At 45.7% G+C, this 26,749-nt stretch overlaps 1 protein-coding gene and 1 long non-coding RNA gene across 2 annotated transcripts in view; one reads left to right on the forward strand and one right to left on the reverse strand.

Moving 5' to 3' along the window:
• The window catches only part of LOC146080026 (uncharacterized), a 179,643-nt gene extending 158,011 nt beyond the window's left edge, over positions 1-21,632 (forward strand). Inside the window, exon 3 of the long non-coding RNA XR_014474790.1 lies at positions 21,516-21,632. This is a non-coding gene — a long non-coding RNA (uncharacterized LOC146080026). The remainder of the gene's footprint in view (positions 1-21,515) is intronic.
• SCIN (scinderin) overlaps positions 1-26,749 on the reverse strand; it is a 101,819-nt gene that overhangs the window by 5,308 nt on the left and 69,762 nt on the right. Inside the window, exons 5-14 of the mRNA XM_083186815.1 lie at positions 25,887-25,979; positions 21,486-21,618; positions 20,046-20,134; positions 13,111-13,326; positions 11,601-11,722; positions 11,106-11,196; positions 10,143-10,313; positions 7,721-7,898; positions 5,820-5,941; positions 2,792-2,869 (exon numbers count right to left, since the gene is read on the reverse strand). Coding sequence (XP_083042941.1) covers positions 2,792-2,869; positions 5,820-5,941; positions 7,721-7,898; positions 10,143-10,313; positions 11,106-11,196; positions 11,601-11,722; positions 13,111-13,326; positions 20,046-20,134; positions 21,486-21,618; positions 25,887-25,979 — 1,293 coding nt within the window. The remainder of the gene's footprint in view (positions 1-2,791; positions 2,870-5,819; positions 5,942-7,720; positions 7,899-10,142; positions 10,314-11,105; positions 11,197-11,600; positions 11,723-13,110; positions 13,327-20,045; positions 20,135-21,485; positions 21,619-25,886; positions 25,980-26,749) is intronic.

Raw genomic sequence — 26,749 nt, forward strand, 5'->3', positions numbered from 1 at the left:
GCGGCATTATAATGTTCATTGTTAGCTCCGGCGCGGAAGCTTCCAGATAACATTCAGTAAATCACCTGGTGTCAGGTAATGAAGCAGATATCGTCCTATGACCAGTAGGATATCAATCGCACATTTAAAAATTTCAAAACCTTTAAGTATTGCAGAGAAAGAGTCTTGGAGGCAAGATATATAAAGGTGTACCCTATCTACAGTATATATCTATAGAGAGGGGGGGGGAGAGATAGAGAGAGAGAGAAAAAACACAGAACTCAGCAACAAACGTGATATAAATGGCTTTCAATCAACTGATTTAAACTCACATGGGGGTAGAGCTGGGGCTGTTTCTAGGGGGCTGCAAGCTGAGCAGCCACAATCAGAGCTTAACACAAGCAGGAGTCTGGCCCAGAGGTTGGCGAGAAAATATAGCACAGGCCTTGGTTCTGCTGCCGTTATCACATGTACAGAAGTTGGGGCAGGCAAAAAAAGCACACAACTAGTCAAAACCATGCTGCACTGCAGGTGGGGTAGATGTAACGTGCAGAGAGAGAGAGATTTGGGAGGAATGTGTATAAATTGAAATCTAAATTGCATTTTAAAAAAATAAAGCAGCCAGTATTTTCCCTGCACAGAAACAAAATAACACATCCGAATATACCTCTCCGCATGTTACATACAGTATACCTCTCTGCAAAACAATCTTGATAAGGGGGGTTATTCGGACCTTATCGATAAACTGTGCATGTGAAGTGCTCATACAATGCATGCGCAAGGCCATCTTGCGATAAAATCTGGTAATATTTTGATCGAAAAGGAGAGAAAGTTGCACCAGTCGCACAGGGAAATTCACTAGTTAATTCTTTATAAAGAGGCCCCTCTTATTGATATTCACTTTTTAATGTTTTTACATATGATAATTTCCATATGAGGGGGTGCTACCACTGGACACAGATAGTAAACATTTTTATTTGAAGAGAAAAGAATGTCACTTGTGTAGTGCACTTCAGAAGAAAAAAGGTTTAAAATGTAACTTTTAATGACATTATTCAATAAAATGTTGCGAAATATTGACTAAAATCAAACACATAAGACACAGACAGTGTAATAAAAAGGATACTGAATCCTCGCGCAGTGATCCCCGCTGCTGAGCCGTCCCTAATATGCTTAATTATAATATCTTAATGCATGCGTCACCAAAATAAAGGTAAATACACTATGATTCCCATGTATGTCGTGGCTGACATATAGCGTAATTAGGGGAACTGGTCCCTCTATAATCAGTCGGCTTGTCAGTTACACATGACAGGTATTTGACATATACATGGGGGGCAGATGGTGTTTTTATTTTGAAATGATAACAATCGGTGTCAGCCCGGAGCCTGAATGTCAGGGCTGTGGGCGTTTGTTGCCCGGCGTAGGCTAGTTCCACCGTGCCGGCCAACTCCACGTGCGGACAGACGTACCAACACTGGAGTATTCGGCCGCCTCGGGGGACCAACCGTTGCCGGTATTCGCCGCTCTGTTGTGGAGTATGCACTGGGGTGCCAGAACGTGACACCGCCGGTCGACCACCTTTCTGCACGGAGCTGCGGTGAGTGGCGCCACTACACCGCTTCTTAGGCTCCACGGACTCAGTGGGGACTGACGTCCGTTGGCGACTCTGCACTAATTAAGCTAAACAGAATCAAAATGCATTCAAAGGGGGAAGGGGAAGCTTGTTGATCGCTTGTTGTTCGCAAGTTGATTGGCAGGAAGCCGGTGTTTGGGGTTGGTAACCGGCCGTTTTCTGGGAGTGTCAGGGAAACCACAGGTGTGGCCAGGCGTCTGAGGGGAAGTCATGTGACGCAGCTCCAGCCCCGATCAGCCTGCTTCTATCGCAGTCGCTCAGTCCTGCGCACAGTGGGAAATGTATATCAGATGCTGAGCGTCCTGCACATGGATTTGAGGAAAATCGCAGATTCAGCTAATTTTCGCAAACCGTGCCAAGCAATTCGCAGGCTGGCACAGGGCGGGATTTCCCTCTGGCTGGGTGGCGTATACCTGATGGCGCGGCTCTACAATTTAGCAGAGCAGCCCCCAGGTCTGGATAACCCCCATGGTCCCTGTGAATACAATTGGTTACGTACGTCTGTTCGATTGCGGATCAGTTGGTCGCCAGAAAGTTGTTAGACAGTCATTAGGTCGATATGCATTTAGGTCGACATGTGTCTAGGTTGACATGGGTTAGGTCGACAGGGTCATAAACTCGACAGGATCATTAAGTCAACATGGGTTAGGTCAACAGTTGAAAGGTCAACATGGGGTTTTTCACTGTTTTTTTTACCCAAATGTCGACATAGTCACATGGACACAGGTTAAAGTGCACTGTGTCCCCCTGCTGCGCTCGCCATGCTTCGGGCATGGTGCCTTGCTACGCTCGGCACACTATTTTATTCTCCCACCGCGCCCTAGTGGATGGTAGGGCATGAAATACCGCCTGTCGGCACATGTCGGCTCAAGAAAACAGTGAAAACCCCCATGTCGACCTTTTGACTGTTGACCAATACCATGTCGACCTAATGACCCTGTCGACCTAACCCATGTTGACCTAGACTCATGTCAACCTTCCTGCATGTCCACCTAGACACATGTCGACCTAAATGAATGTCGACCTAATGGTGTCGACCTAATGACTGTCTAACAACTTGCTGGTGACCCAATGACCGTATCCTGCCTGTTCTGAGGGGATAATAAATAAAAACGTATGACCAACTTTATAGGTAACGCATGCAGATCTACAGTGCATAATTCATGAGTTTTATACCTGTTCCCATGTATCCAGTAGCATCACGTCATCTTCTGCTAAATCGTCTTGTGTAAATTCCCCGGGTACCTCCTCGATCTAGGGTGTCATGAAATGAAATTATTTGCAAGAAGCTATTTTTACACCTGCTAAATAACATACTGTAGTAATGAAAGCACCACCCGGCGAAGTCACGCACAGGTGACCACCTCTCACATATCTTACCCAGGGTTGCCTACTTTTAAAGTCTCCTCTCTGGGAGAAGCCCGGAGAGGAGACTGTCAGCAGCACTTCGGGTGGGGCGGGGCCTGATAGAGACATCATCAAGCCCTGCCCCCAGTACGGCAAATCCCGGGTCTTCGGGAGGAGGCGGGGCTAAATGATGCAATTTGCATATTTAGCCCCCCAAGCGAGAATCGTGGTAATTTACCTCAGTAGCCAAGGAAATTTGGGGGTTCCGGCGGTATCAGGGAGGGTTGCCCACCTTTCCGGGGGGCTGGGAGGAGGACCCGATTTTCGGGAGCCTCCCGGCCATTCCGGGAGGGTAGGCAACCCTGATCTTACCTAAAACTTTATTAATGCATCTTCCAACCTAAAGTTTATAGCACTGACTGTAACTGTATGGGCTGTGAGATGATCGGGGGTCTTGTTTCTATAAAGGATGACTGTACATGTATAGAATAATACCCCTTTAACACCGCCGCAAAACCCCGGGTCTTCGGTGGGTCAGACCCGGGTCAGCGGCGGTGTAAATGGGACACGCCTTGTCCCTTTACACGGGACTTCTACCCAGGTCGTGACCTGGGTAGAACACGGCTAGGACCTGGGTAGGGGGCGGTGTAAATGGGTACGCCGGGTCAGATGACCCGGCTACCATTTACATAAATGGGGTACGTGCAACCTGCGGACCGCAGCGTCCGCAGGTTGGACGGGGAGCACACACTGCTATACCCTGCAGACAGCAGCAGCGGAGGAGCTGTGTGTGGCATCCATTCACCTCCCGGACGACGGCAGCCCAGCAGATTGCCTTAGTGCTGGGCTTGCCCCCAGCGCAGCGGTCTGGGTCCCGGCGGCAGTGATCGGGGGTTGGAGATGACGTCATCTCCAAGCGGCGGTGGTGTAAAAGGGAGCAAACACCGGGTCGCACCCGGCTTGAAGCGGGGATCAAAAACCCGGGTGCGACCCAGTGTTTTTGGTATAAAAGGGGTATAATACTAATCACAAAGCTATTTAATACCTAATGTGTTATTTTAGGATATGTTTGAATAGTTGTTGTTAGATTAATGTACATTCTACATATAAATCACGTTTCATATCCTGTGATTCTGCACTTCTGCTGAGTCCAAGGTCAGTGCCTAACGCATTTGAATGGGCCCAGCTCCCAGCTAACCCCTCTACTGCTGCGCATACAGAACATAACTTTGTATTGATAAGGACAAGTTATTTCATTGTGCAGATGAGTTTTCATAGGGAGTCTGCCACTTTTTACTCCACCCACTGTTTCTACTCTTCCCTTTCTCCTTTCCCCTTTCTCCTTTGGGCAGTACGGATGGTGTAATGGTTATAGCATTACTGCCTCACAGCACTGAGGTCATGGGTTCTATCCCCACCATGTGTTATATATAAGGGGCAGTACGGATGGTGTAATGGTTACATTACTGCCTCACAGCGCTAAGGTCATGGGTTCTATCCCCACCATGTGTTATATATATACGGGGCAGCACGGACAGTGTAATGGTTACATTACTGCCTCACAGCGCTGAGGTCATGGGTTCTATCCCCACCATGTGTTATATATACGGGGCAGTACGGATGGTGTAATGGTTATAGCATTACTGCCTCACAGCACTGAGGTCATGGGTTCTATCCCCACCATGTGTTATATATATACGGGGCAGCACGGACAGTGTAATGGTTACATTACTGCCTCACAGCACTGAGGTCATGGGTTCTATCCCCACCATGTGTTATATATACGGGGCAGTACGTATGGTGTAATGGTTATAGCATTACTGCCTCATGGGTTCTATCCCCACCATGTGTTATATATATACGGGGCAGCACGTACGGTGTAATGGTTAGCATTACTGCCTCACAGCACTGAGGTCATAGGTTCGATTCCCACCATGACTCTAACTGTGTGAAGTTTGTATATTCTCCCCATACTTCCTCCGGGTACTCCGGTTTCCTCCCACAATCCAAAAATATAATGGTAGGCTAATTGGCTCCTAACAAATTAACCCTAGAATGTGTGTTTGTGTGTGTGTACATGTGGTAGGGAATATAGATTGTAAGCTCCACTGGCTGCGGAATATGTGTGTGCTATATAAGAAACTGTTAATAAATTCTTTGCTACAAATACATTTTCTACATCTACAGGACCAACATATCGATTGGCTGATTGGTAAGGTGGTATACCTTACAAGTCCCTCCAGTGTGTTCCCAGCTTATACAGTGTTAAGGCCCATACTCACTGGGTGACTGCAGTGTGTACAGTTTTGCCAATTAGGCTTCTTTCAGCTCAAAAGTTGCCCAGTGTGTACGGCCAGCGATGAGCAGTGAGCGCTGATGCACGCTCCCGCATCAATGCTGCCGGTGCTGCTCAACTGCTTGTATAACCAGCAGATAAGCTACGGGGTGGATGGCTTTCCATAGCATCCTGCTATGGAAGCCCAGAAAAAAAAAAACACTCAGTGTATATGCACCTTTAGTAAATTAGCCCTTGTTTTAGTCTTTGTTAGTTTGTTTTATTCTCTCTTAAGCTTTGTACACATTTGATATATTTACTTACATCGTTTAGTATTCTCTACATATTAAAGTATTGTACATTCATGACATACTGTACTCCTTTACATTCCCTAAACAAGTGCTGCGTTGCAGCTATGTACATCAGTAGTCTGCAGCACCACCTACAGGCAGAAGTTAAGAATGACAATTTATTAAATTTATTTTTCGTGTAACAGAATCAAAACAGATATGTGTGATGACGACTGTTCCCCTTTATACATGTATTCTTGCCTTGACCAACCAGTATATTATGTCAGCTTACCACGAATCTGCCAGACTTATTGGAGCAGCCGTATAGCCGCGGTGGTTGACCTGACTGCTGGGTACCCAGCAGTTCTGATGTCTGGTAGGGCTTCTTACCCCCCAAGGAGCTCCAGAAATCATCTGTTACAATAGACATAACAATAGAAAGAGGTTATCCATAACTGGGACTATTATTTGGTTTCAAACAATACTGGCAGAGGGTATTTTACTGACACTGCGCTCAGGTGAAATGGGAGAAGCCCGGAGGGGAGACTGTCAGCCGCACTTCGGGGGGCGGGGCCTGATGTAGACCTCAAGCCCTGACCCCAGAACGTGAAATCCCCCAATTCACAGGTCTTCGAGGAGGGGGCAGGGCTAAATGATTCCATTTGCATCTTCAGCCCCTCCCCTCCAAAAGCCGCAAATCGTGGGAAATTAACGCTGCTGCGAGGGGGGACGCCAGTATCCGGGAGCATTGCCAACCACGGCCATTCCGTGAGGGTAGTCAACCCTGGGTGAAATTTTGCACTGAAGCATAGTAACCATTTAGCATTCGGGGCCCGATTCAGGTGTGTTAAGATGGGCTGACAATCAGAGGACCACCCATTACCGCACACTGCCTGCTGTTTGATTGGCAATGGGTCGGCCATTTGAGAGCATGTCGCTGGCTTTTTTTCTGGTAGTGTCCCAGAAAACCCAGGTGAACATGATGTCAGCAGCCTCCTTCTCCCCGCGGCCTTTGCAGCACCGAGTGAGTCCTGGATCACTCAGTTCATGAGGAAACCCACACAAGCACGCGGTGGGGATTAAACTCATGACCTCGGTGCTGTGAGGCAGTCATGCCAAACATTACACCATCCACACGGCCCATGTAATCCTATATAATGAAAGGCTAACAATGATCTTCTCTATGGAATTCAAGCTTTGCCTGCTAGTGGCCATAAGAGGGCGTCTGACAGAGCAATTACAGTGATGCTCTGTTCATTATGACATTTCTTTTATTTAGTTCAGTCATGTTGACGGGCTGGCAACTAGCATAGTAATAACACATAATATAATAACATTCAAAATCACAAACGTGCCTCAAAATACAGACAAGCTGGTATGTGGGTGGCACCTAATTATATGCCAGGTGGACAGTAGGTTCTGAAATTAATTATTTTGTGGATCCCCGTCTATTTCTAAGGTCCTCTCCGACAACTGGTACCAAACCTGCATTTCCCTTTTGTCCTTTTCCATATCCTAATACTGGGCCTTATTCTAGTTCACTCTTAGAGGCAAATTCCTTCTTAGCTGGACAAAACCATGTGCACTGCAGGTGGGGCAGATGTAACTTGTGCAGAGAGAGTTAGATTTGGGTGGGGTTTTAAAGCAGTCAGTGTTTTCCCTGCACAGAAACAAAATAACTCACCCAAAGCTAAATCTCTCTGCACATGTTACATCTGCCCCCCTGCAGTGCACATGGTTTTGTCCAGCTAAGAAGGAATTTGCCTCAAAGAGTGAACTAGAATAAGGCCCACTGAGACGTATTACATGAGGGTCTGTGTAGATGTAGATGAAGCCAAAATAAGATTCTCATCAAGCCTCCAAACTTTCAAGCGTTCCCTGAAAACTCACCTCTTCAGGCAAGCCTATCATATTTAAGTTCTACACGCATAACCCTCTGAGGCACTTATGTATTATATAGCTTCCCTTCTGGACCTGTAACTTGGTGGGACTGCTATGCTATTACTGGTGCCTGTCCTTGTGTTTCCCTCCTATTTCCCTATAGATTGTAAGCTTGCAGCAGGGCCCTCCTACCTCCAAGTCTGTCTGTTTTACGCAGTTTGTTCTTTCAGTGTTGTCAACAGTTGTAAAGCGCAATGGAATCTGCTGCGCTATATAAGTAACTGTAAATAAATAAAAAATAAAGATACAAACCTGGCTCATGTCCTTCTGAGATCTCCGTCGTTTTGCATTTGAGGACGCTGGCGATGAAGTTGGCCCCCTCCTTCTCTTCTCCGCTGGCTCCTTTTCCCACCCACTCGTACCCGGAATTATTTTTCAGTTTCAAAACAAAGACGTCATTGGAGTTCAGTGCGGAGGCAACTGCTTCTACCTGAGATCAAGCAAATAACGAAAACAAATAAATACAGTACCGGGCCTTTCCAGGGACATTTATGAAAACTGGTTCCCGTTAGGTGTGTAAAACGTGCTAGAACTCAAACAGACCAATCAGATGCTTGCTTTGCTTTCCAAGAGTGTACTAGAAAAATGGCAGATACAGAGGGGTACATTTACTAAACGTCGGGGATGCCATTGTTTAGAGACCAATGGGCATTGCTGCCGGTAGGTGGTGGGTTCCAAACCCAAAATGAAGGTTTTCTGACCTTCTAAAAAGAACACACCATTGATATCCAATGACTTGTAAACCCTCAGTACGGTATCTACAGAGTTGCTAGACTGGAAAAAGTCAAGGCGTCCGTATGGTGAAGATGACCACTGAGCTTTGGCATCTAGATAGGCCCAAAGCCACGGCCTGGATTCCCAGACTCGTGGATCATCATCTGCCATGACCACGCTGCCACTGCTGCATGCTGGGCCAGTCTCACACCTCACTGCTTACCCGAGGAGGCTCCTCTGTCATTTGAGTCCACATGTGGAGTTTAGTGTCCACACAGGCAGGGGTGCAGAGGAAACCCCCATTGGGGCCCAAATTATACACTCTAAAGGCTAGCCAAGCATCTGTGGTGACTGCCCCCCCCCCCCCTCCTACGGAGTCTGGTCACACCCCCAAGCATGGTTCTCTATCGTTAAGCAGCACTGGTCCCCGCGCCATGATTCTGGTAGGATTGCAGACATTTCATGACAGTAATGCATTCCATTGGGAAGATGCTGTAATCCTGACAAGATTTTAAGCCCGCTGCTTAGTAAATATACCCCAGACTGCCTGCCCATGGGCACCTCTTCTGCATTGATCCATAGAATACAGTTCAGATGGCACTTTAAAAAGAGATGATAGTGACTGCAAGGGCCGTTCACACTATGACTATGACTGCCAGGCAAAGCTGGAACGTTTTCCCTATAGGATAACATGGGACCCGCTAATTCCGACCCCCACCCAGTTCAACGGCTGCCAGTTCCCCCTTTGGCATCACTGAAGCTCGAGGTTGATCTCAGTCGAACCCAGATTGCTGGGCCTTCAATCTGATACTAGGCTGGATCCATATGGGTTAATTGGTTCCAGGGATATTGAGGTTAAACCATTTTTTCTTTTCATTTCTTAAATGTAATTTCATGACTGTTTATGTTCTTTGAGGGCAGATTTCTCTGGAACCAAACAGCCCAGTTTCACAGGACCAAAATCATTCGAAGCCAACTCAAAAGTTCTTCAATATGATACTGGTCTCATGTAAATGGGTCAGTTGGTTCCGAAGATATAGCTGGTTGGTTAAAGGGGGGTAGGGAGAGGGGAGTGGTTGTCTCTCCCCCTCACACCAGAAAATGCAGGGACTAGGCTGGTGTATAAGGGGTCAGCCTGGGAATGTCCCTGTATGATCCTGGGACCATATTCCCGGGTAAATCGCTGCATTTTCTATTGTGAAAGGGGTATTATTTCAAAGAGCTGTGACCTGCAGTGCTCTGAATAAAGCCGGGCAGCCCCCTGCTCTCTGCCCAGCTGTCAATGACTGTCACCCCTGCAGCTTCAGCTCCAATTCTTCTCCCAGCTTTCACCTCAGCCTGCCCCCCCCCCTTTAATCACATGTGGTGCCGGCGCCTGGCGTGCTCCCCCGACATCATGCACAACAACAGCGCGCACAATATTTCAAATGTCCACTCGGCTAGAGGGGACACCAGGAGGGTAGTGGGAGCGTGCTCTGCGCTCTGCTCCTCTCCCCATAGAAGTAGCTGCACCAGTTTGTTATATAGTATGTAATGGGCATCATGATGTGTGGCACAATGTGTAATGGGCATTATGGTGTGTGGCCTTATGTGTAATTGGCATTACGGCGTGTGGCTTTATGTGTAATGGGTATTACGGAGTTTGCTAAAATGTGTAATGGACATTACTGTGTATGGTCTAAAGTGTAATACCACACCCTTTTTGTGATGCCACGCCTACTTCACATGAGGCCACGCCCCCTTTTTGGCGCGCGGCTACGCAAAGGTCCCCCTACTATTATTTCTAGATCTGGGACCACCCATTACCATAATTCTAGATTCGCCTATAGTTGCGACCATACAGAGTTTTTATAAATGGCTTTAATGTATATGATATATTATATGGGAATAGTTTTATATTGGATAACGCAATTGTTTTCATGGGTGCAACACTTTCATTATACATCCGCCCCATTGTTACCTCCACAATCCGAGTGATGAAGCCAAAGTTTCTGCGAATCTGGAACAGTCTGACAGCTCTGGGGGGTGCCTGCCCCCCCTTTCTGGATGTGCCGTCTTTGTATATAATAAGAGGTGTTTTTTTGAACAAGCTGAGTAAGTGGACGGGTTCCTTTCCCTGGGAGACCCGGACCTGGAATAAAATATATAGTGATAGATCACATGAACAAAATCTATGCTGAGCTCCATTATTTAAAGGGACACTAACCTCAAAGACTGACTGCACCACTACACTACACATAGCGGCCGATACAGAGCCATTCGGATTCAGACCCATTCCGATTATCGAGTGACCACACATACGCTGTGCACATGCGCAGTCATTCGATAGCCCTCTGTCCAAAGTCAGGGAGCGAAGACTAGCCTTCGTTCGCTGCTTGCAGGATGATTGACACCCTGTGGGCGTTTGCCACCGGTGTTTTCTGGCATCCCCCAGAAAACACAGGTATCCCCCGGCTGTTGGGTGGGAGGGCCGCTGACATCAGTGATGCCACTGGCCTCCTTCTCCCCACGGCCTTTGCAGCGCAGAGTCAGTCCTGGCTCCCTCAGCCCTGCTGACACCAGCATTTGTGAATGCCTGTCTACTTCACAGGTACCCCAGGTGTAGTGGAAGTGGGTGCCAAGGTACAACCCCACCATGCAATTTGTTTTTAAATGTATTTAGCTGCAGTCTAATGTTCCCATCATAAGTTTAAATATGTTTAGGTTGTTAATCGAGTCAAAATAATTCCCAAATGTACACCATAACAGGTCCTCACCCAGCCTATTATGCAGTCAAGGACTGCACTGTGTTTGTGTTATGCAATAAGCCCTGTGGAGCCAGATTTTTAATAAACACTGCCACCTGTGGTCGTTGTATACATCTACAAGCTCCGTACTGTATTCATAAACATGACATTGTTTTGGGATTTTAATGAGAACGAACCTGAACTGCCTGTCCTCCCAGTGAGCGATCCAGCTGCACGGTGAGGAAGGCCGACGTAGTCAACTCATCTCGCGTTGCACAGGCTCCTTGCCTAAATGCGATAAACACATTCTAACTCAATGGTTGATTTAGTAATGCTTTCATTTCTCTTCTTTCAGCGCAATAAAATCTTTATTACAATGCACAAAATCAAATGCAGCGACTATGGATTTCAGGGTCCTTGTGCAACTTAATATACCGCACAGAAGTAAAAATACATATTCCAGCAAGTACCGTGATGGGTAAAACAGTATACAGTAATTAAAACAATATATATTATACATTTGAGGGCAATGTTATACCTTGAAGATTTTTTTAAGTAATTTTTATTAAAAATAAATATTTAAAATTACAATTTAGATTGGAATTCTCTTAGCATTCCTCTGTGCTGTGGAGTAGAAATATGCTTTCAGTTTCAAAATGGTCACCAGAAAAATACAGGCAATGACAACTCACCATGTGTAGATGATCTGTCCTTTGGGATAGGTATAGAGAATAATGTAACAGTCACCACCGAAGAACTGTCCGTATGTTGAGGGATCTACTGGGATACGTCCATTGCTTTCTACGCGCCAAATCTGAAAATACACATATAAATCATTTGGGGTACCTACATCTTACATTTCATTTTTATTTTATTAATTTATTTCTTACAATTAGCAGAAAGGAAAACACTAGAAAACACATGTCACAAATAGGACTGGAAAGTGAAAGCAAAAGGTAAATTACTGTAATTTTCTTGTGTTTCAGTACATTTTTTAAATAATTTAAATTGTATAAAAGTTATTTAGAATGCACATGTGAAAACATTTTTGCCCATTTTTTTACAATTTGAAAAAAAATATTTTTAAATAACACCCAAATTAACTTTTTATTTTACTAATTTATTTCTTACAATTAGGAGAAAGGAAAACACTAGGAAACTTAAGTAACAAATAGTGCTGGGAAGTGAAAGCAAAAGGTAAATTACAGTAATTTTATTTTGTTTCAGTAAATTTTTTAAATTTAAATTGTATAAAAGTTAGGCAGAATACACTTGTGAAAACCTTTTTGACCACTTTTTTAAAGTTTGATAAAAAATATTTTGAAATACTACCCAAATTAAGTTTTTAGATTTAGTTTTTATGAAAATAGAAAATAAAAGGTCATTTGGATTACAATGATCTAATCTTTCATGAAAACCTGCTTTATTTATGTACAAATAGTTCCAAGTTCCAAGTAAAAGATTATAAGATATTTATAACAAAAAATATATATATAATTGTATTTATAGAGGGCTTTTCTCCAAGAGGATCCAAGGAACATAAAATAGTAAAGGTGAGGCACTTCGGTACACTATTTACCTTTGGGATACCTACATTTTACATTTCATTTTTGTTTTACTAATTTATTTCTTACAATAAGGAGAAAGGAAAACACTAGGAAACTCAAGTAACAAATATTGCTGGGAAGTGAAAGCAAAAGGTAAATTACTGTAATTTTCTTGTGTTTCAATTTGACTCATTTTGGCAAACTGGAACACATTATTTTAAATTATGGGGGCTTAAATGAGGCAGAAGCCTAACTGGTGCATATTTGGGCCAAATGACTCGGAAGCCCAGCTGATACTGAAGTCAAAAAGTGGGGACCACTGAATGGAGCAGGGATTATTATTATTATTATTATTATTATTATTATTATTATTATTATTATTATTTAACAAGGTGAGCAAGACAACATCTGCCTACCTTAAAATAAATTGGGATGACTATTACATACTAGCCTTAAAATATGTGAAATTCTTTTGGATTTAAAAAAAAAAAAAAAAAAAAAACATTTTCTTTAACACAGTTTCTATTTTGTCATTTTTTTATTTCTGGAAAGAAGAATTTTTTGTTATCATATCTATTAAAAATCAACCTATTATTATTATTATTATTATTATTATTATTATCATCATCCATATTCTAATTGTAAACAGACGTACCTCGACTTTCCCGGACCCGTCGTCCACCATGTTGTGCTGCGCAGCCATTTCCGGCGATTCGTGTAGCTTGGACGCATCAAAGTCAACCTGCTTGATTTGAGCGATCCGTTCGGTGACATAGACCTTCCCAAACCCATCACTTTGATTCTTGTTCTTCCAGTCCTTAAAGAACTGAATAAAGATCGGAGTTTCCCCTTCTTCTGGTATAACTTGAATCTGGAAAGAAAAAAATGTATTTATTGATACCTTAAAATAATGGGTAAACTAGTGTTTCCCAGATTCATTATTATAATAATCATTTATTTTATTATGATAATATTTTATCACCAGGCTCCAATTTATAATTACTGCAGTCCTAGGAGTAAATTTACCAAGGATTCTAAAAATGAAATGAGGTAATGTTGCCCATAGCAACCAATCAGATTATGTCTATCATCTAGGATACAATAGAGAAATGATAGACAGAATCTGATTGGTTGAGTAAATTGACCCTCTTGTCTCCCTTTGCTGTGCCTCATCATTTACTCTTCATAAGGTTATTTAATTGCCCGAGATGGTAAGCGTTAATGTGGACTGAATCAGTGTGTTGACTAATAATTCATTTGGACCCAGTCACATCGATGATCAGGGCCGCCATCAGGGAGGTGCTAAGGGTACAGCTGTCGCGGCCCCGGCCTTTCTGACAGAGAGGGGAGGGCCCAAGCCTGGACGGCTTCCTACTTGAGCAGGCTTCTGCTGTGTGACCGGACGGGGCCTGCGCGCTCCTGGACGCAGCTGCTGGGCTGATCAGTGGGCGCGGCCCATTGCGTGTGGTGAGTCCCTTCTCCTCGGGGATACCTGCGGCTGGCCATACATATAGGAGGGCCAGTTGTGCACTGTTACTGGCTTGTATGTGGTCAATGCTGGCCCTGTATCTGCCCTGGGGTATTAGGTATGGACTGAGTGGGGGGCGGGTGGTAAGTGAGGGGGGGGGGCAGACTAGAACTGTGTCCCGGCCCCCACAATTTGTAGTGGAAGCCCTGGAGAGTCTTCCATGGAGAGTCTTCATGAGGTCATAGATTCTAGTGTCCTTGTAAATGTCAGAAACAAGGTGTACAGTAACTGTAGCCATAGCAGTTCATGGAACTAACAGTAAATTCAAATTTAATATGACTTCATAATGAATCCATAGAGTTATATGATTTGACTACTACCGTGTTTCCCCGATAATTAGACCTACCCCGATAATAAGCCCTACCCCAGATTTGGAACATTTGTCCAAAATAAGCCCTCCCCCGAAATTAGGACCTATGAAATTTCCCATGTATTTTTTGCCATTTTGCAAGTGTAGCCCCCGCTCAGCCCCGCTGACCTCCGCTGACCTCCTCTCACGTCCGCTCACCCCCGCTCGCCTCCTCTCACTTCCGCTCACCTCCTCTCACGTCCGCTCACCTCGCCTGCAATACCGGGGCTCCCGTTCCCAGGGATGCATTGCGGTAGGCGCGGCGTGACGTCACACCGTGCACATAACGCCGCGCACATCACGCGGCTGCTGCTCAGTGAACACAGCGCCGGCGGGGCCATCAATACCGTTACTGGTACAGTACGGTAATACAGAGATCCGGTACACAAACAGGTGGGGGCATGTACGGTAGAAGATGGATGACTGGGATGGGAATTGTGGACTGGGGCATATTTTTAAAGGAGCAGTGGGGCATTTTTTTTAAATAAGCCCTCCCCCGAAAATAAGACCTATGGTCTTTTTTGAGTGAAAAAAAAAAAATAAGACAGTGTCTTATTATCGGGGAAACACGGTACTGAGGCTACAATGATTGTATTTATAAATCAGAGTACAGTGACAGATTGGTACTATTGCAGTTACTCAGGGACGAATTATAGGTGGGGACAACAGGAGCAGTTGTCCCGGGGTCCCCATGTATTTGGGGCCCCCACACACTGTCCCTGGCCAGTGGCATCACTAGTGCAGCCCACACTTGGGTGTTACCTTTCAATGGGTTGACACCATGCCCACACCCCACCGCGGGCCACAGCTATTGCATTTCTATAGAGAAGGCTTCTACTACCCCTCCGGCGGCCAGCTGCCATTTAAAAATTAGGGATGGCCATCTAGGATTCAAAATCATCAATGGTTTATGGCCGATGTAGAATAGTTTTGCCATCGATGTGGGAGAACCAGATGGTTTCTTACCATCGATGTTAAGCTTAAACGAATAGTTTTCCTTTTTTCTCCAAGGGGCCGGGACACGGAGCATAGCTCCGCCCCTGTGTTTGAATTGGCCTACAGGCCAATCAGTCAAAGAAAATAGATGACCATTGATATGTAAAAACATTGATGGTCATTTGTTGCATAGTATTGCACTATTGATGGCCAGTTGCACTATTACCATCGATGGATAAGGCAATGATGACCATTCTGTGTAAGTGACACTGCCAGGGGTATACTGTGTAAGTAGCACTGCCGGGGGTATTCTGTATAAGTGGCACTGCAGGGGGCATTCTGTGTGTAAGCAGCACTACAGGGGGCATTATGTGTATAAGTGGCACCAACAGCAGTACCCCCACAGACCTTAATCCAGTCCTGCCACCCTTATATCACTTTTATTGATAGGGGCCTCTGCAGGTTTGTTGTCCAGGGCCTCCACAGATCTTAATCCGGCCCTTCAGTTACTATTCTTTCCTGTGGCAGACTGAGGCCGGGACTACAGCACATCGTGTGGGGTGAAAGTTTTTGGGTACTCCACACCTTGGACCCATTGTAGATACACCAATGGCATATGGTCCTATTGATGTATAAATATTGCTATCTATGGATGCTGTCCTCGGGGAAAGAAATGATTACGGTAACACTGAGGTCACCAGGGACAAATAATGTCTATACCATCGTTCCGATGGTGCAAATGCGCAGATATTCTCTGTTCAATGCTGCCTAATATGTGCTGTAGGAGAATTAATCAGAACACTTATATTCTTTAAACTACAGACAGAAAGGGTAAAGAACAACCAATGCTGCATGCACATCTGTTAGTGCTTAACATATCCCCCACTAGGTGGCGATGCAGGCAAACCATTGTCGTCCACTGTTAAATCTTCATCCAAGGCGTCAATAGAAATTATTAATACAGATTTATGTCAATGTAAAGTGAGTTGATAATTATGGAACATTTAATGTTTGATATAGACAAGAATACGCCAATTGCTAAATCAACCGGGAATAGACATTCTTTGTTTTTATGGCTGATCTCTTGCATATCATTAAGGAATACAACAAGGATGCAATCCCATGTTTTTGTCCTCACAGTGGAGGCGTAAAAGAGAATATGTCTTTGGGACAGAACAAGGGTCGTTGTTACTTATTGCACAGGCATCCATAAATCACAGTCACAGGATGAATTGGTGTAATGGTTATCATTACTGCCTCACAGCGCTGAGGTTATGGGTTCAATTCCCACCATGGCTCTAACTGTGTGGAGTTTGTATATTCTCCCCATGCTTGCGTGGGTTTCCTCCGAGTACTCCGGTTTCCTCCCACAATCCAAAAATATACTGGTAGGTTAATTGGATCCCAACAAATTAACCCTAGAACAGGCATGTCCAAAGTCAGGCCCGGGGGCCAATTGCGGCCCGTGCTTTCATTTCAAGTGGCCCGCAGCCTCCAGCTGGAAGTGTGGTGCCCCGGAACTCTATTGGTCTCACACCCCCCTTCCAGGACGCAAGGGGTTAATATTGGAAGCGCCGGTCCCAGTGCAGGAGAGAAGGGGTTAATATTCCCCCGGGACTTCGCGCGCTTCAAGTGACAGGCAGGTGTGGGAGCCAGGAGAATGGAGGAAGAAATGAGGGGCGGAGAAGGAAGAAGCAGGAGAGGACCCTCACGTGAGCTGTGTGCTGGGCTGTGCTGAGTGGCAGCGTGGAAGAAGAAGAGACCGAGTCAGACAGCAGGGACGGAGAGCCGGCGGGAGGACGGAGAGAGAGAGAGGAGTTGTGCAGCAGCAGCCAAGCGGGAGCCGCGGCGGGTGACTGACAGCTCCCTTCACCCCGTGCGGCTGAGGGGAGAAGAGGACGCCGGGTGCCGCGCTGCGGGAGGTCGCAGGCGCCAGTGGACCCGTGCCAACACGTAGAGTGACCGGGGGACGCCGGGCAGAGCATCCCTCCAGCCCAGGGGACCGGAGACCAGCCCCACACCAGTGCGGCATACAGCCAGAAGGGGCGGAAGGATCACTGAGTGCGGCAACGCTGCGGCTGCAGCGCCCCAACTAGTAAATGCCCATCAAGGAAGAAAGCGTCCAGCCCAAGTCGGAGGTTGTGACAGGCAGGAGCCTGCAGCGGTTTCCAGTCACCAGGTACTGACTCTCTGCCCCCTCCACACACAGCCGTTTCCCCCCTGCACACTTGTAGTTGTAAGGCTTCCCTGACACATCCCAGGACCCCCAGCGTGAAGTCCCACTGTGAACCCAGCTACCATTTGCCACAGGGAAGAATTAATCAGGGTACACTGTCTGCCCTGCTATCCTTAAGATTGCCTTACACCTTAATTGGGATCATTCCTCCACCTAGAAAGCCCTTCAGTTTGTGAGGGAACAGCGCCATCTGCTGGTCAAAGCAAGGAACTCCTCCTCTTGGACCATAAAGTGTGATTGCCATTGGGGGACCTGTTCAATTGATCCTTAGGCCTCCAGCCTGTACCCCAAAGGGTCTGCAGGGACCGAATACATTCCGGAAGAAGCCCTGTGCACAGGTAGACCGGGACTGAGTTATATAAATGGTGACGTCACCTCGTGTTGTTGGTTAGGAGGGTACCCTGGTGCACCAGTTAGCCAAAATTATTGACTACTGTGTTGGTTATTGTTGTGGTATCTTATGTGCGGTCTGATATATGTGTATGTCGAACGTAGCCTTCAGTGTCAAGGGTACCGTGTCGACTCGTTGATCCAGTAGTAACTTTAAAGCGGGGGTGTTTTACCCAGAGCGCCGCCACGGTACCTTGAACATGTGGAGTCTGTGGGCTCTAGTGGGCACAAGCGTAGTCTGGTCAGGCTGCCTATTATTGATAATACTAGGTACAATTGTTAATTATATGCCTTAGTGATAAGTTACTATGCTTTACTGTTACTGTTGATAATTACCAGTTGTCAAGGTAAATGTTCATAACTGTTGTTGTTCAATAACGTGCCTTAATCCTCCAGCACGGCTGTGCGGTGAGGGTCAGCGGGTGCAAGTTGCCTTATTTCGCAATAAATCTGAGTTGAACGTAGTCCCCTTTCATTGAAGTGCCCCTCCCTCGTCCACCAGAGAATAGAAGAGCGGACGAACCTGAGTCACCACTGAAGAATCAAGGTAAGGGGAAACCGTTCCCTTCGTGCACCGGCCACCACAGAAGCGGGCAGAGCATCAGATGTGGGAAGCACAGCACAGGACACTAAAGGTGGGGCCCCGGGGAGCGCGCCTTTACCTTGCTGTCTGCTGCAGTGAGGAGGTGCCGGCCACCACAGTCAGATGTGTTTGGTGTCCTACCCCTGCTGCTGCAATCGTATATCACCCTACTCCACAATCACACTAACAGCAGTGTTTGGGGAGGGGGGCAGCAAGGGGGAAGCTTGCTCCCGTAACATGCATATCGGAGGAGGGCAGCAGCAGGAGTGAAAGCATCTCCAGTGCCTGCTTTTGCCTCTTTGTCCTCTGGCTCACACAAGGGGCTGGGAAACATACAGAGAAGGGAGGGGGCAGAGTGGGGGACATACAGTGAAGGAGGGTCAGGCTGGGGGACATACAGTGAATGGAGGCAGTGATGGCCATTCAGAGAAGGGGGAGCAGGGGCAGGCTGGGGGACATACAGTGAATGGGGGCAGAGTGGGGTACATAGTGAATGGGGGTCATACAGTGAATGGGAGTCATACAGTGAAGGAGGGTCAGGCTTGGGGACATACAATGAATGGAGGCACTGATGGACATTAAGAGAAGGGGGGCAGGCTGGGGGAAATACAGTGAAGGGGCAGGCTGGGGGACATAGAGTGAATGGGGGCAGAGTGGGGGACCATTCTGATGTGATTAATGATTCAAAGAATGCCAGGCTGAATGGTCGGCCCCCACACATTTACATTTCACCAAATCTGGCCCTCGACGCAAAAAAGTTTGGACACCCCTGTCCTAGAATATCTGTATGTGCAGGTATATGTGGTAGGGAATATAGATTGTAAGCTCCGCTGGGGCAGGGCCTGATGTGAATGTTCAATTATTCTCTGTACAGCGCTGCGGTATATGTGTGTGCTATATAAATAACTGGTAGTAAATAAAATAAATAACTTAATAGTTGTCAAGCCAGCAATAAGCCGTGTAGGGTCGCCAGTCTGAAAGAGGGTTCAAGACAGGTTGTACCCACTTCAGAGCTGGGTACAAAATCCTGGGTACTACCTGGCAAAGCAGTGTAAACAATGTATTATTACACTGCACCTTGGTCATTTTACATTTTATAAATATATATATATAAGGTACATATAAAAGACAAGAACATGTACCATAGGGGCCGATTCAGCCCTGTTTTTGATGATGGGGGTCTGCACATGTGCGAATATGAGCATGGATCTCCAAGCGTTTTATGGGTGTCCCCATAACAATTCTGGGTGTTCCCCTGGGGATGCAGAACATGTTGATGCCTGTTTGGGGTGGGCGGCTGACATCCCATGACATCAGAGCCCGTCCCGAATTCGGCCATCACGGAGAAAAAAAACCATTTGATGGTCAGAGACCATCGAATGATTTTTTTTTGCCTGGGCAGCCGCATGCGAGGGCCTTTGTTTGTATACACATTCTCTCGCCAGCATGGGGGGCAGAGGGGCGGGCGTTCTGCGCTTACCTTATTCGCTGGGCTGCAAATATACACAGCCTAGTGAACAGGTCTGAATAATTCCCATCATTTTCATCACCTATACATACAACAGTACCTGAGTGCTAGGAGGATAATTCATCTGTTGTATGAACTCTTCTGCTGTCTTCATGGCCGCCTTCCTCTCATCCACATTCGCGTTTTTACCTAAAGGACCAAACAGCATCGTTATTATGACTGCAATCTGCATATACCAAAAAATGTATGAAGTGTTCATTCTAGCACCCGCTATTTTTGAAAATCGATGCAGTTCCTCTTCCCTGCCTGGGGTGTCGCTGTCTGTTGTCATGTTTCTAGCACAGGTCTGGTTTGGTTATCAGTGCTGATATACACACCACACTGCTAGAAGCACTACAGCAGACAGCGACACCCCAGGCAGGGAAGAGGAACTGCATGGGTTTTCAAAGATAGCGGGTGCTAGAATGAACACTATGTATGTAGTAAACTAAAAAATACATATTGTACAAACAGCTGAAGTAATACTTATGAGAATGCAGCCTACGCATTCCGCCGTACCATGTGGTAAACCACATTATACATTGTTATTCAAAGTAAACTGTCATTTTGTCACCACAAATGACCACTGTGCCGTGTGGTTACGTGAAATGTATCTCTGGACCACACACAGCACAATAGCTGACAGAAAACACAATGGATTTACTAGCATTTAAATGGATCAAATGATCAAGTCAACATTCACTAAATTGTATTATAAAAAGGTATCACTGGCTGATATATATTTAATAGCCAACAACACTGTCCATGCCCCAGTAGATTCTGACCCTGCAGTAATATAAAGATCTGCGGGTCAGAAATTTACATCTACGCGACTGTTGTTGGTTCGAACTGAAGCAAAACGCAGTCCGGATTTCTCAAGTAGATCTGATCTGAACAGAATCCCACTTCAGATCTTTCTGCGTTACAAAATTCGTATGGCATACAAATACATTTGCAAGGCAGGAATTCACTAAAGCAGGGTGGCGTTTACCTGACCACTAGCCGCTGCACATTTGCGGTCATGCATTCCGATCTGAATTACCCCAATATGTCTGTTATTTAGTTTTCTTTAAATGTCTAACACTAATATTGTAGGCAGAGTAAAATCTATTGTATGGTATTAAGATAAAATCAACTGCAAAACAGTGTTATATATGCTTTAGGCATTATTTAATTGAAGGCATAAGTTCCCGGGCTAAATTAATATCATGTGATCAACCAGAGCCAATGCACTGCAGGCTGGCAGTCTGATGATGTCACAGGATGTGTTATTGAGCATGCTTCTGCTAGTACATGAGATTTTCATGCTGGCATGTAAAAAGGTGAATAGAGAAGATATATATGTTATGTGTTGTATGTTCTAGTGACAGACTTTAGCAGGCCTCTGTAACCTTCTGCACTGAGTTGTTGTGATTGGATCAGTGGGTAAGTGCCCAGGACTCAGCTTGATGACTTGATCGTTACCCTCCGTGCTGTGAGTAAAACAAACAGGAATCCTGACCTTTCCACACAAAGATCTTTTTGTCCGCAGAGTGGTCCAGGATAAAGCATTCCTCAGACTGCAGCATGGCCTTGGAGAAGGGGTTTTCCTCTGCCACCACCGAGACCTTCATAGATCCGCTGGCATCGGACACCTACAACGAGTACAACACAGGTTTTGTCATTTGCATTATTGTGTTTAATAATATTATCCTATGACCTGTTAGCCGGGGTTATGCAGGATTGCTTCGCAGGAGTTGTTGTTTTACACCTGTTTTCTCAGGTGCATGTTTTCAAGTATAAAATAATTACCTCAGACAGCAAACACCGCACTGTCCTACTGTAATCTTGTTGATTATACTGCACTAGTAAGCCTGCTGGAAGCAAAAGCTTCGAAAGCTAGTCTGCTACCTTTTGTGTTTGTGCATGTATGAGAAAGAGATGTAGTTTCACTGTCTGCCAGACATATATATATATATATATATATATATATATATATATATATATATATATATATATATATATTCTAAGAGAGGAAAGAGGAGCGCTCCAGATAGTGCTTTATCTTTTTAATTCAATCAAAAAAATATATAAAATCCAACAGGTACATTTGAATTGATGTCACGTACCACAACGGACGTTTAGGCACAACCGCGGGTGATTAACAGCATAAATGGGGCTGTCTCCGACAGCGAACGAAATGGCAAACGGGTGCTCTCACCACTCTCACATCAACCATGGAGTTCAGACCGACGCCAGGCCACACCCCCACGCGTTTCGTCACGAGGACTTCGTATATATGGTGGCCAAACTGGTCCTCAAGATCTACCATGAGGTCACATTTCCCAGATCACCTTGCTGGTGCACTGCTGTAGTCATTACTAACTGTCACATTTCCCAGGTCACCTAGCTGCTGCACAGGTGTAGTCATTATTAACTGTCACATTTCCCAGGTCACTTAGCTGGTGTACAGCTGTATTCATTACTAACTGTCACATTTCCCAGGTCACCTAGCTGGTGTACAGCTGTAGTCATTACTAACTGTCACATTTCCCAGATCACCTAGCTGGTGCACAGCTGTAGTCATTACTAACTGTCACATTTCCCAGATCACCTAGCTGGTGCACAGCTGTAGTCATTACTAACTGTCACATTTCCCAGGTCACCTAGCTGGTGTACAGCTGTAGTCATTACTAACTGTCACATTTCCCAGGTCACCTAGCTGGTGCACAGGTGCAGTCATTACTAACTGTCACATTTCCTAGTCACCTAGCTGGTGCACAGCTGTTGTCATTACTAACTGTAACATTTCCCATATTACCTAGCTGGTGCACAGGTGCAGTCATTACTAACGGTCACATTTCCCAGATAACCTAGCTGGTGCACAGGTGCAGTCATTACTAACTGTCATGTTTCCCAGATCACCTAGCTGGTGCACAGGTGCAGTCATTACTAACTGCCACGTTTCCCAGATCACCTAGCTGGTGCACAGCTGTAGTCATTACTAACTGTAACATTTCCCAGATCACCTAGCTGGTGCACAGCTGTAGTCATTACTAACTGTCACATTTCCCAGGTCACCTAGCTGGTGTACAGCTGTAGTCATTACTAACTGTCACATTTCCCTGATCACCTAGCTGGTGCACAGCTGTAGTCATTACTAACTGTAACATTTCCCAAATTACCTAACTGGTGCACAGCTGTAGTCATTACTAACTGTCACATTTCCCAGATCACCTTGCTGGTGCACAGCTGTAGTCATTACTAACTGTCACATTTCCCAGGTCACCTAGCTGGTGTACAGCTGTAGTCATTACTAACTGTCACATTTCCCTGATCACCTAGCTGGTGCACAGCTGTAGTCATTACTAACTGTAACATTTCCCAAATTACCTAGCTGGTGCACAGCTGTAGTCATTACTAACTGTCACATTTCCCAGATCACCTTGCTGGTGCACAGCTGTAGTCATTACTAACTGTCAAATTTCCCAGATCACCTAGCTGGAGCACAGCTGTAGTCATTACTAACTGTCACATTTCCCAGATCACCTAGCTGGTGCACAGGCGCAGTCATTCCTAACTGACACAATGGGCCTGATTCAGACCTGTTCGCTAGGCTGCATATACTTGCAGCCTAGTAAACAGGTCAGCGCCACCTGACTGAATGCACGCCCACCGCCCGTGCCACCTACGAGAACACTTCCCCTCGCATTTGGCCGAAGGGTAGAGAAATCATTAGATGGTCGCCGACCATTGAAAGATTTTTCTCCCCTTCGAATTTAAAAGCTACTCTAAACTTACGTTTTTTTCCGCCGCTGATCGTGGTTTACAGGGCGGGTGCTGACGTCATGTGACGCCCTAAGCAGGCAAAACCATGCCTGCTTTCCCAGGGTAACGCCCAGCGTTTCCAAGTGCTGCCAGATCCGGCCAAGTCCGATAAATGTTATGTGCAGCACTTGTGATCTCCGGATACGATCCGTTGTGCACGGGGTCGCTCATCTGATCAGATTTGGAGGGTAGGCGCATACGATTCGGGGCCTTTGCACCTGATTTTTCCGCCTGATCCATCGGAATCAGGTTAAAAGGTCCCAAATTGTATAAGTGTTTGGCCATACCTCCCAACTGTCCCGCTTTTCGCAGGACCATCCTGGTTTTATGCAGGACGGTTCCGCCGGGGCCAGTTGGCCGTCCCCCTAGCACGGTGCTGCTCTGTGGTGAGTAGATGCTGTGCTCATGCGTACAGCATCTATTCCCGGTTATAGAGTGGCTGGGTGCATGGCCAGCCTCCAAAGTGTCGAAAATGGGGACATGGCCTCCCGAGTATAGGCCACGTCTCTTGCCGCTGGGCCACTTGCTTAAAATTTTGCAGCGTCCCAAACCTCAGATATTGGGAGGTATGCTTTAGCTAGCATTACTGTATGATTCAGATGTGATTTTCTTTTACTTTTACATATTTCCCGAACATTGATTGCTTAGACCTTCTTTCCCTCCGTCCCTCTTTTATTTACAGCAAAATAACAACACATGGGCCTCAGAACTCAGCCTTATTGGCAAGTATCTATGGCGATGGTGTTATACAGTTTGTGCACTGGAATAAATGCTGCCGGGTGCCAACATGTGTATTTATTTAGAAATTATGTTTTCCTCTTCCGCAGTGCGAAACATTTTCTTTTTTTCAAGCTCCGTAATGGAATCCATGAAGACTGCTGCAACAATGACTTCCATAGGCAATTGGATGTATTTGTGCCTAAAATACAACACGCTCCGGCATGGAGATACGTTTTATGGTACATCTAACAATGCAGAGGATCTTGGGCTACCATCCCTGGCCTCCAAACAAAAAGATGTCCTTCATCGTGACCACACAGTCAGACTTAAATCAGAAGTATTAAAATTGTATTTCTATTTTGGTCACGAACTTTAAATATTTTTGTACTATTATATAATTGGTGAGATATTGGGGCTAATAATGTATGGGTTTACATGCCCACATTGAACTGGCCACACCCACACAGTATTGGCCACACCCACACAACACTGATCACACCTCCGTTTTTTACAATAAATTCCAACCTCAGGCCCATGTGGCGGGATCAATGCAACATCAATGTGCATTACGCGATAAGGTCTAAAATAGTATAATAATATAATATGTTGGCTGTTCATTGGGGATACATTGTTATTGTTATGGGGGGCTGGTGGTGCAGTCCCAATTCTTCTAGGGCAGTGGTCGACAACTTTATTTGGGGTGTGAGCTACTCTAGAACAATTAAACCGCTACTAAAAAATGTTTTTAGAAAAGTCTGCTAATTTCTCGTGTGGTCCCCGAACCTGTCTGGCCAACTTCCAAAGGACCCCCTCTCCATCTCGCACTGACTCCCAACTACCTTCCCACTTATCTCTGTGGGAGTGTTAGTTGTTCTGCTGTCTCCCACCAGAGGCTACCGGTGGTGTGCATCTTCGTGAGTCCCAGGAGCAGCCTCCAGTCTACTATGGGACAATGACACTGGATCCCTCTGCAGCTGCCGGTGGCTTCCGGGTTTTCTCTTCCTGCCTTGTGTTGGCTCCCGGATTCAGGGCCTGATTTCAGAAACCCCAAGCTGTGGGTGTCCATGTTTCAGTGCGATCCTACAACCTGTCCTACCCTGGAGCTTTTTAGGAGCAAACCCAGACTTTTCACCCCCTGGCAGTATTGGTAACTTGCCCAGACTGTAGGTGCAGGCATTTAGATCACTTTCCTTAGGGGTATGGGTCATTGGGTTGACCAAATTATGGTCAACATACACTGGGTCAACCACTAGAGATCGTCAGGCCTTAGGTTGTTTTTAGTACATATCGATGCCCACGGCTAGCCAGTGATCACAGCCTCAGTGTAGGGCCTGGGAAACAGTCATAAATGAGAGTGAAGTAACCAGGGTCTCACCATATAAAGCTTTGCCATTTTCCTGTTCGTAACATCAGCAACTGCGTCATCATTATCATCACCTTCCGGCAGATTGGGTTTCTTTCCCAAAACCTATAAAGGAAAATAAAGACATATTAAAACGTGTAAGCGTAGAGGGACTGTGGTCAGCATTGCTACTGTTGGGTAATGGGTGAATTATGACAGTATGATTGAAAGCAAAGCTTGCCAATAAGACTCAATGCTTATGATTAATTAATTAATTAATGTGAGTAAGGTTTTAATATCAGAGCTAGAGAAGGAAGGGGTAGGCAGTAACTATGAATCTACTACACATGAGCCATTAGCATGTACTGTACTCTCAGGAATTTTGTGTCTACAAAATGTCCGCCTCCACATTGTGTACAAGACAAGCACACTATAATGAGGAAAAAAGATACAAGCTAATGAGTACAATATTGCCTACGTCAGTGGTTCCCAAACCGTGTGCCGTGGCTCCCTGGGGTGCCCCAGGACACTTGCAGGGGTGCCCCGGATTGGTGGTTCAGGACCAATTCAAATTTTTTATTGTTAATTATTTAGGCCAAAACCAGTGCTGGTGGCTGCCAATCACTGTCATCAGGCCCTACACCCAAGATGGGGTAATGCCCACTATTCATGGTGGCGTGGCTAAATGGAATCATTCCCATCTTTTGTTGGGTTTTCAATTATTTTATCCTAATCCCGGCAGCTTCACTAGGAAGAGGAAGGGATGATGCGGGGGAGCCATATACCCTTCAAGGGCAGTGGGGAACTAATAAAAGAATCAGGAGTCTCCTGCAACTTCCAGGAGGGCAGGCAAAGGCAAGTATTATATATATATATATATATATCATCTATATATA

This window comes from Crinia signifera, chromosome 5 (assembly GCF_055691185.1).
Source record: "Crinia signifera chromosome 5, ASM5569118v1, whole genome shotgun sequence".
Classification (NCBI taxonomy): Eukaryota; Metazoa; Chordata; class Amphibia; order Anura; family Myobatrachidae; genus Crinia; species Crinia signifera.